Source organism: Zosterops lateralis (genome assembly GCF_965231275.1).
Source record: "Zosterops lateralis genome assembly, chromosome: 1".
Taxonomy (NCBI): domain Eukaryota; kingdom Metazoa; phylum Chordata; class Aves; order Passeriformes; family Zosteropidae; genus Zosterops; species Zosterops lateralis.
In genome coordinates this window covers 119,588,355-119,603,149 of record NC_139762.1, presented here as the reverse complement: position 1 = coordinate 119,603,149, position 14,795 = coordinate 119,588,355, and the positions used below count along the sequence as shown (strand labels likewise).

The 14,795-nt window shown below is 39.2% G+C and overlaps 1 protein-coding gene across 1 annotated transcript; it reads left to right on the top strand.

Moving 5' to 3' along the window:
- Positions 1–322: 322 nt before the first annotated feature.
- TRAM1 (translocation associated membrane protein 1) lies at positions 323–14,296 on the top strand. The gene is made up of 11 exons (XM_083871667.1): positions 323–525; positions 3,224–3,287; positions 3,876–3,997; positions 4,200–4,316; positions 5,172–5,230; positions 5,618–5,702; positions 8,422–8,492; positions 8,582–8,686; positions 9,224–9,367; positions 10,264–10,424; positions 13,660–14,296. Exons 1-11 carry the CDS (start codon positions 403–405, stop codon positions 13,731–13,733), a joined length of 1,125 nt encoding a protein of 374 aa, XP_083727793.1. The 5' UTR covers positions 323–402; the 3' UTR covers positions 13,734–14,296.
- The last annotated feature ends 499 nt before the right edge of the window (positions 14,297–14,795 follow it).

Sequence of the window (14,795 nt, the reverse complement as noted above, 5' to 3'; positions counted from 1 at the left end):
CATCAATGGTGGATCTGGATCGCGGGGGATGCCGGTGGGGAGTGGAGTGCGGCACAACCCAAACCGGGGGCAGGAGAGTGATGCTGGGCCGGTGTCCAGGGCGGGCTTCGGGCTATCGCTAGCGAGGGCTCGGCTCGGGGTCGGCTCGGCTCGGCTGGGCCCGGCGGCGCTGCCCAGCCCCGGGCTCGGCGCGGCCCGGGTTGGCGGGTTTGAATTGGCGGGCGGGGGCGCCGCCGGCCGGCAGGGGCGCTGCGGGCAGAGCGGGGCGGGGGCAGCGGAGCGGCGGCGCTGCCTTTCCCCGGCTGCGCGGCCGCCTCCTCCCCTCCGCCTCTTCCTGGCCGCGGCCGGAGGAGCTGTGCTGGCAGCGGGGAGGCGGCGGCGGCGCCCAGCTCCCGGCCCGCCATGGCGATCCGCAAGAAGAGCAACAAGAACCCGCCGGTGCTGAGCCACGAGTTCATCGTGCAGAACCATGCGGACATCGTGTCCTGCATGGCCATGATCTTCCTGCTGGGGCTCATGTTCGAGGTGAGGCGGCACCCACGCCCCCGCCGGGGCTCCTCTCCCCGCTTCCTCCCGCTCTACCGGAGGCTCTGGGTGCCGGAGGGAGGGAGAGCCGCGATGGCCGGGGGGGCTGTGCGGGCGCGGCGGAGCCTGCGGCTGCCCACGCCCGGGGCCGTACGCGGGGCCAGAGCCGACCCCCGCCCGCCGCATCGCCCCGGAACCGCCCTCCCGGCGGCGCATCCCGCTCCCCGCGGGGAACGCCCTTCTCCCGGCTCCGCTGGGACAGGCGCAGCCGCGGCCACCGCCAGGAGCCGGTCCCGCTCCCCGCCGCGGGCGGGCAGGAGGCCGTGCGGGGCCCGGAGCGGGGCGGCAGTTCCTGCGGGCGGCGGGGTTACGTGGCAGCCGGGGAGAGAGGGAGGGAGGGAGGAGTGCGCGGCACGGCGGGGAGGGGGCGGGGGGCGAGGCCCGGCCGGCACAGCCGATCCCCCGCTCTTTGTGTGCGCGGCCCCGCCGGCAGCACGGCACTACGGCACTACGGTTCTCGGCGGGCGGCGCGGCGGGAAGGGAAGGGAATGGAGAGCGGCGGTGACGTGTCCTCAGGGCCGCCGCTCGGGTCCCCCTGCCCCCCGGGCATCCCGGGGCTCCCGGCGGCTGGGAAGCCGGGCTGGAGCGGGCTGGGCTCCCCCGCCGCCCCGGAGATGAGCCGAGGGTGGGCTGAGCAGAGGGGAGGGAGCTCTCCCTGCGGCCTGAGGGCCGGCCCCGCCGCAGGCCCTCCGCTCTCCGGGCCCACACAGTGCTGAGTGCTTTACAACCTGCCTCTTGGCGCTGCGAAGGTAACTCACCTGCCAAAATGTTACCAGCGGTCTGAGATCACTGATCATCACATTAAGGCGCTGTTGACCAAATGTTTCTGGTATTTTAGGCATTTGTTATGTTAGACATTTGTTAAGGGTTGTGGACCTTTTTATTGTAGGGATGGTTTAGAGGATGGTTTCATCCAGCTGTTGGTACAGCTCAGCACCAAAGGGAGGAGAGTTAAGAAGAAGATAGATAGATACATACACACATAGATAAAAAATGAAAACAGGGCAGACCAGCTACATTGTTGTGTTTGTGTTTGCTATAGAAAATCACCAAGATAGCTGTTATATGGTGATTTTCTGGGGAATGGCGTTAAAGAGGTAAATCTAAACTGTTACTTTTTGTGCCTACATGAGGCTTACTGTATTAACAGTATTACTGGTAGGGTTAGAGGTTTTTGGGGGATTGAATGTGTTGAATTCTTTTGTTTCCAGTTTTTTTTAACCCACTGTGTTTTCTAACACAGTGTGAAAAGGCCACGTGTCATTGTTGGTACAGATGTGGTGTGTTGCAATTTTTTAAATACTTTGATGTAGATAATGGAAATCACTTGCTGTGGTTAATGTTGATATGGTAAGGTGTTTACACTGCCCGACTTGTACGATTCCAGTATAGAGAGTAGCTGACAGAGCCTTCAAAGGGCAGTTCAGAATTGAGTGCTGTTTCAAATTGTCCTCTAAGGGCTCCCTTGATGAATAGGGAGCCCAAGGCAACATCACTAATTTCAGCAAACTGGCTGGATTCCCTGAAGTTACATTGTCTGAACAGTCTGCCACGTATTCATGGGTTCATAGAAAATCTAGGGCTTGTTGACCAAGCACTAGTTTTAAAAATCTCACTTCCTGTGAATAATTAATACTAGTAGTAACGTAGTCATTATCTTCAGACACTCGACATATCCTTCTTGGGTTCCTAAAGGAGCTTGGGTTTTTTGTCAGCCCTATTAATTACCACATAGATGCTGATTTTTTACAGCAATGAGAAACCATCTGATCATGATATAGTGAAGCACAGTTATTTTTCCCTTTCATTTAGAGCATGTTGATTCATGTTGGGATTCAACAAAATGTGTTATAGTAAAAAATGAGTTTCTGCTTATTGACAAATAAGAACTTGTACTCCATCTTATATATTGTGGGTTTTAGAATATCTCCACCCCCCCAAAGAAAGCCATTAGGACAACATCTTCTCTTCAAATTGTTTTTATTCATTCTGGTTTTTCTTACAGCTCATCATAAAGGGGTAGTACTGCTACTGCTAAATTTAATTTCATTTGTTTTATGCTTCTTGCCAAAGGATCCCCAGGGTCAAAAGAATGCTAATTGTACTGAGTTGGTATCCCACTGGCCTGAAATTGTTTTCTGTTGTTTATGCCTTTCTGTACTCTGTCCACATTTTTCAGATCACCCACAGATTTATGAATACGATAACTGACTTCCAAATTTTGTCAAATAAAGTACTTTTAAATAAAGTTTATTCTCAACCACTGCTGAATGCATCATGGTCTAGGGACTCCATGATATTGTACATTCTGTTAATGTAATAATGTAGCATGGATTAAAGACAGAATTGTAGCGTGTGTTTTCATTTTACTGTTGTAAGAAAGGCTGTTTGTAAGTAACATTTTCAAGGACCTTTCATTTGGCAGGTTGAGTATTCTGTAAATAAACCTATAGAGACCATGCCGTGTGTGCTGCCCTTGGAAAGTCAGGTGCAGTGGTGAGATAATGGGAGTTGGTCAATTTTTTGGGAGGAGACAAACGTGCTGGGCAAGGGTGCCAAAACTGTGGGCAAATGTTTTAAGTTTAATGTCGTTTATTTCCATGAGAATTTAAAGCACTTTTGGTTTTTTCTTTTTCAGATTACAGCAAAAGCAGCAGTCATTTTTGTTACACTTCAGTATAATGTTACCATTCCTGCCACAGGTATGTATCTTGCAGGAGGTTAGTTAGGAGACAGTTTATTTATTAGCATTATTAGTATGCCATACCTAGACTTGACAGGAAGGGACCTTGTTAATTTCAATAGATAATGAGCAGCTTTCAAGGATTTCATTTTATGTTTATTAAAATGCTGTTTTAACTAATAAAAGTAGAGACAATGTTTCTGTTTTGCTGGATTCTTCATTAGTGCTGGAACACCTTCTGGCTGGTAGATAAGTTCAAATGAATTCTTACTCTGGCTTTGCAGGTGATAATCTTTACTAGTCAAAGTGGAGTGATAGTTTAACATATTTTTATTGTCCACTTTCAGTGTATTTGGGTAAGCTTGCTAAGTGCACTTAAGCTTTTAGTTTTATAGCATCTTTCCAGAGTCAAATTGAGTTTGTGATGTGATGGAGAAGATAACTATAAACAGTCTAGTGGCCCAGTTCATGGTGGCAGTTTAATTCGACTTCTGTTTGTTCAGCTGACTACAAACTACTTCTGTCTGAAAGGTTTCGTTCTGAGAAATAAATTTATTATCCATTAAACAGTATTGGTGCCTAACAGTTAATTCTGTTTGTCTTTTAGAAGAACAATCTGCAGAAACAATCTCTCTCTATTACTATGGCATCAAAGACTTGGCTACAATTTTCTTTTACATGCTTGTAGCAATAATCATACATGCTATAATTCAGGAGTATGTACTGGATGTAAGTATTAAATATTCATTCCTTTCATGAAGATAATTGTTGGGTTTTAATTAGACTTTAAGACTATTAACTTAAAAGTGAATTTCTGCATTACAATTTTTGACTGTAAAAACATGCATTGAAACTTTCAGATACTCTAATGAAGTTACCAAATAAATCTGAAGTACTGCAGCATATAAATAACAATGGACTTTCATTTCAGAAAATTAACAGGAAAATGCACTTTTCAAAGACGAAGCATAGCAAGTTCAATGAGTCTGGGCAACTTAGTGCATTCTACCTTTTCTCCTGTGTTTGGGGAACGAGTATTCTTTTCTCTGTAAGTATGCTTTCTCTTTTGTTTGTATTATTAGAGTTCAAAAAATTCACTTATGTTGATGATAAATATGGTTTTGGCTTATTTTTCTGGTTTTAGCTGATTTTAATTTTAAAGTGGGGACAAGTTTAAGGATTCTGTGTGAGTTGTAGTCATAACTGAATATAAAGCCGGTAGTGTTACTGTTGCTCAGTCTTGAGTAGATTTACTGTCAAACTGAGTAAGATAAAACCATTTAACTTTATTATGGTATTTAATTCTCTAGGGTTTTTGGTGTTGGTTTATTAACAAAAAATAAATGCTTAGAAAACACCATACATAGCATTTTGGAGCCTGGGGAATGGGTATTTTAGGTGACATACTCTTTGCTAGTGGATAGATGTGGATGAGCTTAGCTCAAAGAAAGGGAAGACTGTGCATTCTGGGGTTTTTTTAACATGGTAACTCCTGGAAAACCTTTCCTTCTTTTAATTGGATTTGAAGTTTGTCAGCAGTTTACAAGAGAAGACTTGTAGTAATCCTGGAATAATTTCCATCTCATAAGGACATTCTATCTTGAATAATCACTTGATTTTGGTTGCTTTTTATTTTCTTAAACCAGTGCAACTGTCCTTTTGGGGGGAATTTGTTTTATAGGTTGGTTTGGTTTTGTTTATTTGTGATTTCTCGGGGATTTTTAAAAAAGAAAATTTATGTATCTGCAGCTTTTACTTGTGTATGTAGATGTGAGTATTTTTGTGTGTACACATGTGCATATACATAAATGCATACATGTATGTCCAATCATTATTTCTGGCTAGAAAGTTACATGTTAAAGAATTTATTGGGAGTTTTTTGTTTGTTCTTTTCTTTTTTTAGGAGAACTATATATCAGATCCAACCTCTCTGTGGAGGGACTATCCGCACACTCTGATTCCGTAAGGCCTCTTCCTTAGAGGGTTTCTGGGGGAGAGGAGGGAGTGTTTTAAGCCTAGGGTGTGTCATGTACAGTGTGTAGAATAAGTAGTTTGTAAAACTATATTAGTCACTAATGTATTTTTGGTAGTGTTTATGGGAGCTCGATTCTTTGACAACCTGTAGCATACAAAGTTCTTTTTATGTAGGCTATGACTTAAAGAATTACGTTTTTGCAAGCTTTATCTTAATGATTTTGTTGTTAAAAATATTAGTTTAGACTTTGCTGGTGTGAAGGATCTGCATTTTTTCTTTAAGAGACAGTGGTGAGTTCACTAGAAGCTTCTGAAATGTTTTATATTATTCATTCATAATAAATAATAGTCTTCAATTCTTGCTGTATTGTACAGGTTTCAAATGAAGTTTTTCTACATCTTACAGTTGGCATACTGGTTTCATGCTTTTCCAGAACTGTACTTTCAGAAAACTAAAAAAGTAAGTTCAAAACGTAAATGGGAGGAACTCCACAGCAAGGTGTCTTTTTTTCTTTTCAGTTAAATCCTAATTGCAGTAAAATTGCCAAGTATCTGTTGTGTAAATAAAAATTACTAGTGCTTTTCATCCACTGAAAGAATTTTTGTGAGATTGTGAGGTTTTCTTTTCAGCTCTTTGTTTGTTTGTTTGTTTCTTGGAATTGATAGTCTTAATAGGCTCATTGAAATCACAGTTGCTGCATGAATCATTATATAGGTGTACAATATAAACTGTGAATAATTCTGTTACATCAAAGGACTATGAAAGTCTGGGATTTGATTTAAATAGTATTTAAGTGGGTGGATGGAAATGGAACGTGAGCTGGCAATGTACCTTTGCACCCCAAAAAACCAGGTGTCACCTGGGCTGCATGACAAGCAGTGAGCAGCTGGTAGAGGGAAGGGATTCTGCCCCTCTAGTCTGCTCTGGTGAAGCTGCCCCTGGAGTCCTGCCTCCAGCTCTGGGGGCCCCAGCACAAGCAAGGTATGGATCTGTTTGAGGGTCCAGAGGAGGGCCAGGAAGATGAACAGAGGGCTGAAGCACCCCTTCTGTGAAAGGAGTGAGTTGGGGCTGTTCAGCCTGGAGAAGAGAAGGCTCCAGGGAGATCTTATTATGGCCTCTCACTGTTTGTTTGACAGGGGTTTATAAGAAAGATGGAGACAGACTTTTTATTGGGGTCTGTAGTGACAAGGAGCAATGATTTTGAAAGTTGGTAGTTTTAGAGTAGATGTGAAGAAATTCTTTATGATGAAGATGGTGAGACACTGGAACACAATGCCCGGAGAAGTGAATTTGATTTCATTTGAAGTTTTCAGGCTCTGGCCGGGGCTTTGAGCAAGTGGTCAAGTGATAGATGTCCCTGTCCCTGGTATAGAGGGTGGACTAGGTGATCTACAAAGGTATCTTTGAGCCCAAACCATTCTGTGACTGTTGCAGCTCTGTGACTAGGCTGCATCTCTGTTGCCAGTTCTGCTTTATTCAGGAAAATGAAACATAGGTGTTACATAACCACACATCTTTGTACATGAGCCTAGAAGAGGCTTAGTGAAATAGTAACAATATGCACTGTTTCTATGCTGCTCAGATGCAGTATGATTCCTGTTTTGCAGATGCAGTGCAGCTGATGTTCCCCTATTGTGCTAGTGGTACCTTTCAAATTTGACTTCACAGCCAATTGTGGGGATTTTTCTTAAAATAACTTCAAGAAAGCTGTCACAAGTGGCCTAAGTGCTATATCTTGAATAGTAATGCTTTACTTGGTCACCGCTTGAAATTGTGCCCTCTGACTTTTGCATTAAGTTTAAAGAGGGATAGTTCATTAATTTTAGCAAGTTCATAGTTGATATTTCTTTGACCACTTAGACCTTAATCTCTACCATCTTGTCTTCCTTTCCTTATTCCCTCTCTTGAGCAAACTGTCTGCTTTTGCTTGGGTCTAGTTATCCATCCTGCTGACATAAAAAAGAAAAGAACTTCTTAATTCTGGTTCCTATTTAGTCAATCATGTATATATACCTTGTGCATTATTCCACAAGGCCTGCAGTCTCTGACAGTTTGTCTAAGCAGGCAGCATAGGCTGTTTAAATGTTATCTCAGTTCTAAAATTAGTGTTAGATGCTGGTCCTGGTTGTGCTTGGAGAAACTGATCATTTGTACTTTCTCTGTCGTCATCTGAAATAACTAATTTTTCATTTTCGTTCAGATAATTTAGACTAGGTCTTTCTCCACTTGTTTTCTTGCTCTTTGTGTATTATGAGTGTGATGTTTGCTGTTGTCACAATTGTTTGATTCTGTGGGTTTGCTGGATTTGATACTGAGTATTGAATAACATAGCTCTTGTAAGATGAAAATGTTATGCCTTTTTAAATTACATGCATACAAGTTGAAGCTAAAGATCCTTGCTTGAAGCTTAGAGAATCTTTCCAAAAAAGAGTTTCTTAAGCACAACTGAATGTACTCTGTTACCACTCCAGAAGAGATTTTTATTGTGATCTGGCATACTTCAGTGGTTCTTCCGCTTACAGATGGCACGATCTGCTTTCCGTGTGCTGTGTGTCTTCCTCTTTATTATTTCATCTCCTTTAAGTGTTCAGTTTAATAGGGCTGGCTAAAGCCTGACTTAAAGTAGGACCATGCACTTTAGCATGGCTGGTTTATAACAATATTTTCTGTATTTGCCAGAAACAGTGTGCCAGAATTTTGGATGGCCTTGAATTTTTAAAATTGATGTCAACACTTGGAAAACCTTTCATTTTGATTTGTAGAGTGTTATTTTATTCTGTAGCAATCTGACAATTAGATGGGCAGCAAACATGTGGAACTGTGGGATCTGATGATACAGTAATACATACAAAATAAGTATTGTAATAGCTTGTATAAATTCACAATGGTCATAACAAATAAAAGTGGATCCTTTTAAAAAGCCTCTTTCCATGTTTTGATGCCTTTTCTCACAGTAGCATTTGCAAGATACTGCATATTACTGGTACATGAGCAATAAGTTATGTGTGGAATTAGATGATCCAGACTGAGTAATTCAGTGCCAGACCAGGCCATATTAAGGTAGCTGATACACCAAGACCTTCCAAGACTAAGAAATAGTTTGTAATAACAGATAACATGCTACAATATGTATAATGTTGTGTATAACAGCACATATTCACTTTTTTCTTCCAAATAGGAAGATATCTTTCGCCAGATTGTCTACATTGGACTTTACCTCTTTCATATTGCTGGAGCCTATCTCCTCAAGTAAGTAATTTGTAAACTTTTACTGGCTCCATTCTCTGCCTTAAATATCTACCAAAATGTCTGAATGTTTGTTCTATTTGTTTTGATAGCCTGACCCATCTTGGACTTGTTCTCCTGGTATTGCATTACTTCGTTGAATTTCTTTTCCACATATCCCGTCTTTTCTACTTCAGTGATGAAAAATACCAGAAAGGGTAAATATTCTTTATCTTTAAAATTCATGTCATTTCTGTCTTAGAGCCTTTTGCATTTAATTAACCAGAAACCAAAATTACAAGGAAATTCAGTGTTCCTTAAGCAACCATAGTTCTTCAGACTAGTGTTAATGTTATATTTCTAAACCATCAGTATACTTTTTACCTTGTTTTAGCCTATTTAAGTAAATACTAGTAGCAGTATTAAATGAAATAAAATCTCTCAATGTATACTAATGTGATGTTTTTTCAAAGTTTTGGAGAGAAAGGAGCAGGATAGGTTGCTAATACAGCCAGCTCTATAGGAACTAAAAATGTGCTTTTGCTTTACTAGCACTGGAAGGCACTTTCCATTGAGTTAAAATCAATTTTTGTAACATAATACAAGATGCATTTAAGATAGGTGCAGAATCATATATTTAGATAAGTTCTTACATTTCAAACAAATTTTCATGGTGAAGAGTAAGCATTTGTATTGTTTCTGCATGTCTATTGAATGGAAAGTTTAATTAGTGTTTATGGTGGTTTTATTTCTAGGTTTTCACTGTGGGCAGTTCTTTTTGTTTTGGGAAGGCTTCTCACCTTGATTCTCTCAGTCCTCACTTTTGGCTTTGGACTGGCAAGAGCAGAAGATCAGCAGCTGAATTTCAGTACTGGGAACTTTAATATCCTGGCTGTTAGGTATGGTTAACCTGGAACAGTTCTTAAGCATGTGCTGCAAACCCATGTTAAATACACAATATAAACGGTATGGTACTAATGTCAGCAGTTCTGAATGACTGAGTGTTTTCATGTAACCAATGGGATCAATAGGAATAGCTTATGTAAGAAACTTTTAAGGCACAGTGAAATTAATTGACTGAATTTAGTCTACACCTGAGAAATCTGTAACTGGTTACTCCTCTTTTCTTTAAGAAAAAACCCTAAAAAAAAGAAAAAAAAATAACCCAAAAACCAAACCAAACAAAAACGGGAAAAAAAACCTCTACAGAATTAAAAGGAATATTGAATTATAGACACTACTTTCAAATATTTTAAAGTTATAAATTGAATTCTAGATATGATTGCTGTGAGTTTATCTTAGAGGTCAAGGCATTATGTCCAGAGCAGCTTTGGTCTGGTTAAAGATTACTGGCTCTTTCTCTGCCCTTATTATTGCTCCTGTTGCTGCTGCATGATTCAACTGCTTGGCCTTCTTATGAGTGCAGAAAAAGAAGTTATTGAAACTTTGACAGTGTCAGCATTACCTTGCAAAATTGATACTCTGAGCTGCAAGAGGCTCTTGAACCATTTTCAGCTGTTGCTACCTGGTACCCTGAGAGTAATTCTGAGAAAGACAGCAGGAAAGAAACCAAGTACTTGCCAGTTTTGATGGGCAAAGATTTCACTATCATTCTATATCCAGTTTTGATCATCTGTGCTTAAGCCCAGTGCCACCCTATGCAAGGCTTAAAAAATGAATGCTTCTAGGGGAGGGGATGGAATTTGCCAAAAAAACTGAGGTGTTCTGCCTTCCTTTTCTGTTTGAATAATGAGGTAAACTTACTGATAAAACTTTACCTACTATTTGTTTCTAGAATCAGTGTGCTGGCCTCTATCTGCATGACTCAAGCATTTATGATGTGGAAGTTCATTAATTTCCAGCTTCGGAGGTGGAGAGAGCATTCTTCTTCTCAGCCTCAGTCAGTGAAAAAGAAGTTTGTATCAGCTAAAGGAAAGACCTCCAGAAAAGAAAGAGGTTTGTAGTTTCAGTTTTTCTATTGCCTTGACTTCTCTAAACCAACTTTAGGTCGCTAAAGAAGCATTTTATGTTTAACTTGTGAGTGAGATGACTCAGCTACAGAAACAGTACTGGTGAATATAACTGTGGGAAGAATAGATTTTTAAGAAAAACCACTATATATTGTTGGGTTTTCTAACTGCCCAAATTAAGGAATTACGGGGTTTTTTTTAGTTAATGCAGCCCAATATTTTTATTCTCTTTAATTTCATCATTTGAACAAAATGTGTCATGCTTATGTTTGTTCTCTTATATAAAGGGAACAGATACAATTTTAGTTCTGTTCTCTTAGACATTTATTTGTAAAATTTTCTTGCAGTGGATTTCAACTGTTTGTTTTTATTCCCATGAAATTCTGAGGGTTTAGAGCAAAGAGATGGTTTGATGATCCACCCAGTAAAAAGTTTTATGTTGGACTGTTTTTAGAAAAAACAGAAATTGATACTTATTTAAAGAAAGATAATAACACTACTGTAAACCTGTGTCAGAGCATTTGGAAATGAACTGAAGAGTCCAGATGTGACTTTTTAATTATGTCACACCCTTTTTATGGAAAGGGTATGAAACATGAACAGAATACTCTTTCCTCCAAGAAAAAATTATGTGCTCTTTTAAAAAAGAATTTTAAATCCCTGTACCTCAATATATCTGTTGCAGCAACAGTTCAACGTCTGTGTATTTCTAGCTTGAATAACTTCTGCACCCTTTTGAAATGGCAGAAGTTGTTTCAGAAGCTTTCTTCAGCCTGACCCTTTGCTCCCAGTCATGTATTACCAACCTGTTCCACTTTTTGATATATTGCAAGTAGTGTGTGTCAAGGCCATTTGCACTGAGAACTGAGATTTGTGGTGGGAGATCAATTTTTTTTTATTTCTCCCCAAGTTTCTATTTTTATTACAATTATGTGTTTTAGAGTACTGCTGGATTCCCTTTAGAATGATTTGTAATGATCACAACTTGGCTTTTGTGTAGTGTTGGGATTTTTTTTTCATCTGAAAATTCAGTTGGATTTTTTTATATAATTGGGTGAAGGTAGTTTCCTATGTAAGTGTCCTGTTTAATCAGAGCTTCATGTCCATGGCCTTCTCACTGTGTTTATTTTTAATTTAAGTATTTTTAAATTAAGTATTTAAGTATATGTCAAATAATTTTAAAATATGTGCCTTGATGATGATTTAACCAGGGAGTCAGAAATGTAATAGCTTTTAAAATTTCTTAATCTATTTCATTCATGTAGTTTAGTGAATCTGCTGGGTTTTACCCAACTTGCAAGTGGTAAACAAATAGTGGAAAAGTCAGTTAATTGGAGTTGTGGTTTAATTCCCAAATTCACATTGTGGTTTAATTCGCAAAAAAATTGATCTATGCATGTCTTGAACACTGAAGAATTTTATCCCTTATTTTAAATGGAAATAGAAGTACTTAGTTCATTCAAGTTCTTCTATTTTGAATATTCCTGTTATGTTGTCTTTTCAGAACACTTGCATAGGTTGCAGCAAAGCAGTGTTTTTGAAAGAGTAATATGTGCAACTGAACTGTTTTAAATAATCCTTTTTTGTTGGTTTTTTTTATTGTTGTTTTTTTTTGTTTTGCTTTGGATTTTTGTAGTTGCATGTTTTTTCGGGAGCCTGGGCACAATAAAATGTGTTACTTTTAGTCTATGCCAAAAGCAAGAAATGGCAGTAGAAAAATCCTGCTGGTGATGTAGGGATATCCAGCCACATGCTGATTCATGTTCTTTGTTTTACCTAAACTGTGTAAGAAAATATGATTTCAGTTAGCTGACTTAAGTCTAATTAATTGTTTGTAAGTTTCTTTATTTAAAAATAATTTGAACGTTTTCAGAAATATCCAAAGACCACCTTATGTAGGCTTAAAATCATGGGGTCATTTACGGCCAGATGTGTGGTCAAACAGACTTTGACTCTGGATCTGTGTCTGGTCTGATGCTCATGTGTGGTTCTCATTGGGATTTTTTTTTTTTTTGTTCCTTGTTTGCATAAATGGGAGCATTTAGGTGTCGTGGGAGAAAGAGGGAGGCCAACAGTTGTGTTTGTAGACTGGCCACACTCTAGTGACCTTCAGCACATCTGCAGATGGAAAAAATAAGTTAAACCAGTCCTTTGTAAAAATATATAAATATATATATAATATTTTTTTAAAAGCACCCAAAAAGCCAGCAGCTGTTGCTTGAAGTCAGAATGATATGAGTCAGAGAGCAGAGATGTTAGGCTGCAAGCATTGCAGCTGGCTATGCACTGTGCTCTTTAGATCTGTTTTATAAATATAGTTACTGTCAGGCAACATCTGTTTCCTTGGTTGTGGTGAAACTGAATAAAGGAGGTACTTTTAATCCCCAATGGTATCACGTTGCTCCACTTTGCTAGTTGTATGCACTAGAAATCCAGAGATTGTGCATCGTTGGTTTAGGGGAACCTAAATTTTTCTAGCAAATCATCACTGTGGCACTTGAGCAGATTAAACCTCTTGAGATCTTCTACTCCTGAAGTGGGATAGAAGTAGAGACTTGCAGCTGGATAGGTGCCTGACCTTGAACTCTTTCCACCTACACATTGCAAATTTCCACATACTCATTGCAAATCTGAACTAGTGTTTTACTTCTGTCTGTCTTATGCGTGTGAATATTGTCATCATAACATCAATGAATTCTGTGTTAAAGTATATGCTTTAAAAATTGGGAGTATATCTTTGTATAAAGGGTTTCCTCTATGTATCAAATGTTTGTGAAGGTAAGCAAAAGAGTATAATTTTAGCAAGAATTATGAGGTAGGTGGAATAAATAATTAAGACCTGTAGCAAAGGACTGTGTATATGCTGTGTCTCGAAAATTTCACAGAACTGTCTCATCTCATCTTCAAGTTGTACTTTATTTTTTCACAGAATATCTTCTAAAATATCATCATTGGTCTTGATTTTCAGTCTAGATGTATGTAATGCACACATTTCAGTGTCTGGCCACATCAGGAAACTGAAATTTATTGTAGTAAACTTCAAATATTGCACATTGTAAAAACTTCATTGTATTGTTGCACACTGAATTATAATTAAGAGGTTCAACAGAGAAGGTACATCAGAAAAAAAGTTAAAGGCTGTTTGTGTAGGACTCACAAAAATGTAATAAAATATAAAACCTCTCACTGTATTTGAAAAGTGTTTTCTTCTTTTTTTCTAGAAAATGGAATAAATGGAACAGTGACCTCAAATGGAGCAGACTCGCCTCGCAGCAGGAAGGATAAATCCTCGTAAAACTGGGTTTTATTAAGTTAATTGACTAATGTCCCCAAAGAATCTGCTTTTTACATGGATGGCCCTTCAGCACTAGAGATATTATGGATTAAAGAAAATACAATTCATGTTTTTTGATTATTGCTGTTGTTTTGAGAAACTTTTTTTAAAAAACCATTTTGACTAAGGAAAAAGGTTTATCTCTCTTCAAACACTTGGGGGGAAGATTCAACACTTTTTAAAAAACATTGACGCTTTTTTAAATATTTACTGTGATGAAGTAACTCACTTACTGAGGATCACTGTTGCAGTGTATTATTTCCTTCCAGTTTTTGTAATCTTGGTGATACTGTTCTATCAACTTCACTTTTTCCAAGTTCCTCAAGAAGTAATACAAAATTGAAGTAAAAACATAGTATGCATTTTCAGATACTCTGGGTTTTCAGTTAATTACCTTGACTCAAATTTACATTTCAATTTGGGATTCCAAGACCACACCAATAGACATCTTTATTTGGTAGTTACTAGCTGCACAATGTCTGCTCTAAGAATTGCCCCGTATCATTAAAACAAAACTGAACTTATTGGAAATGTTGCTGAGTCTTATTGTTTGCTGGTTAGAAATTTCTTACAGGGAACACAAAACCTTTTTTGAGATACAGGTTTTAGCACCTAAAAATTAGAAGGGAGTGTGTATGGTCATAGAAAGAGTTGATTTGGGTAGCACTGTCCACTCCTGTCTGTGCTTTTGAAGTGTAAGTATCTTGGAGAATTAGTGCACGTTGGACCTTCTCTGAAAACTTGTCTGTCTGATTTTACAGGTGGAGGTTATTACAATGTGTTCTGTTTGTTTTGGGAGGCAAGTAATGCTCCATAAAGAGGAAATTAGATAAATGGATCAAGTGATGAGAAACATTCCTTTATTCTAACTGCTTTGCTTTGTTTCACCTCTGTTAGGAAATAGTTTGATTTCTCCTATATATATTTTTATGAAAAAAATATTTAAAAGCTACAGCTTCTTAAAACTGATTTATTGTGACCTCTGCTACAACTGGAAAAATCTAAATTTAAGAATTTTTCCAT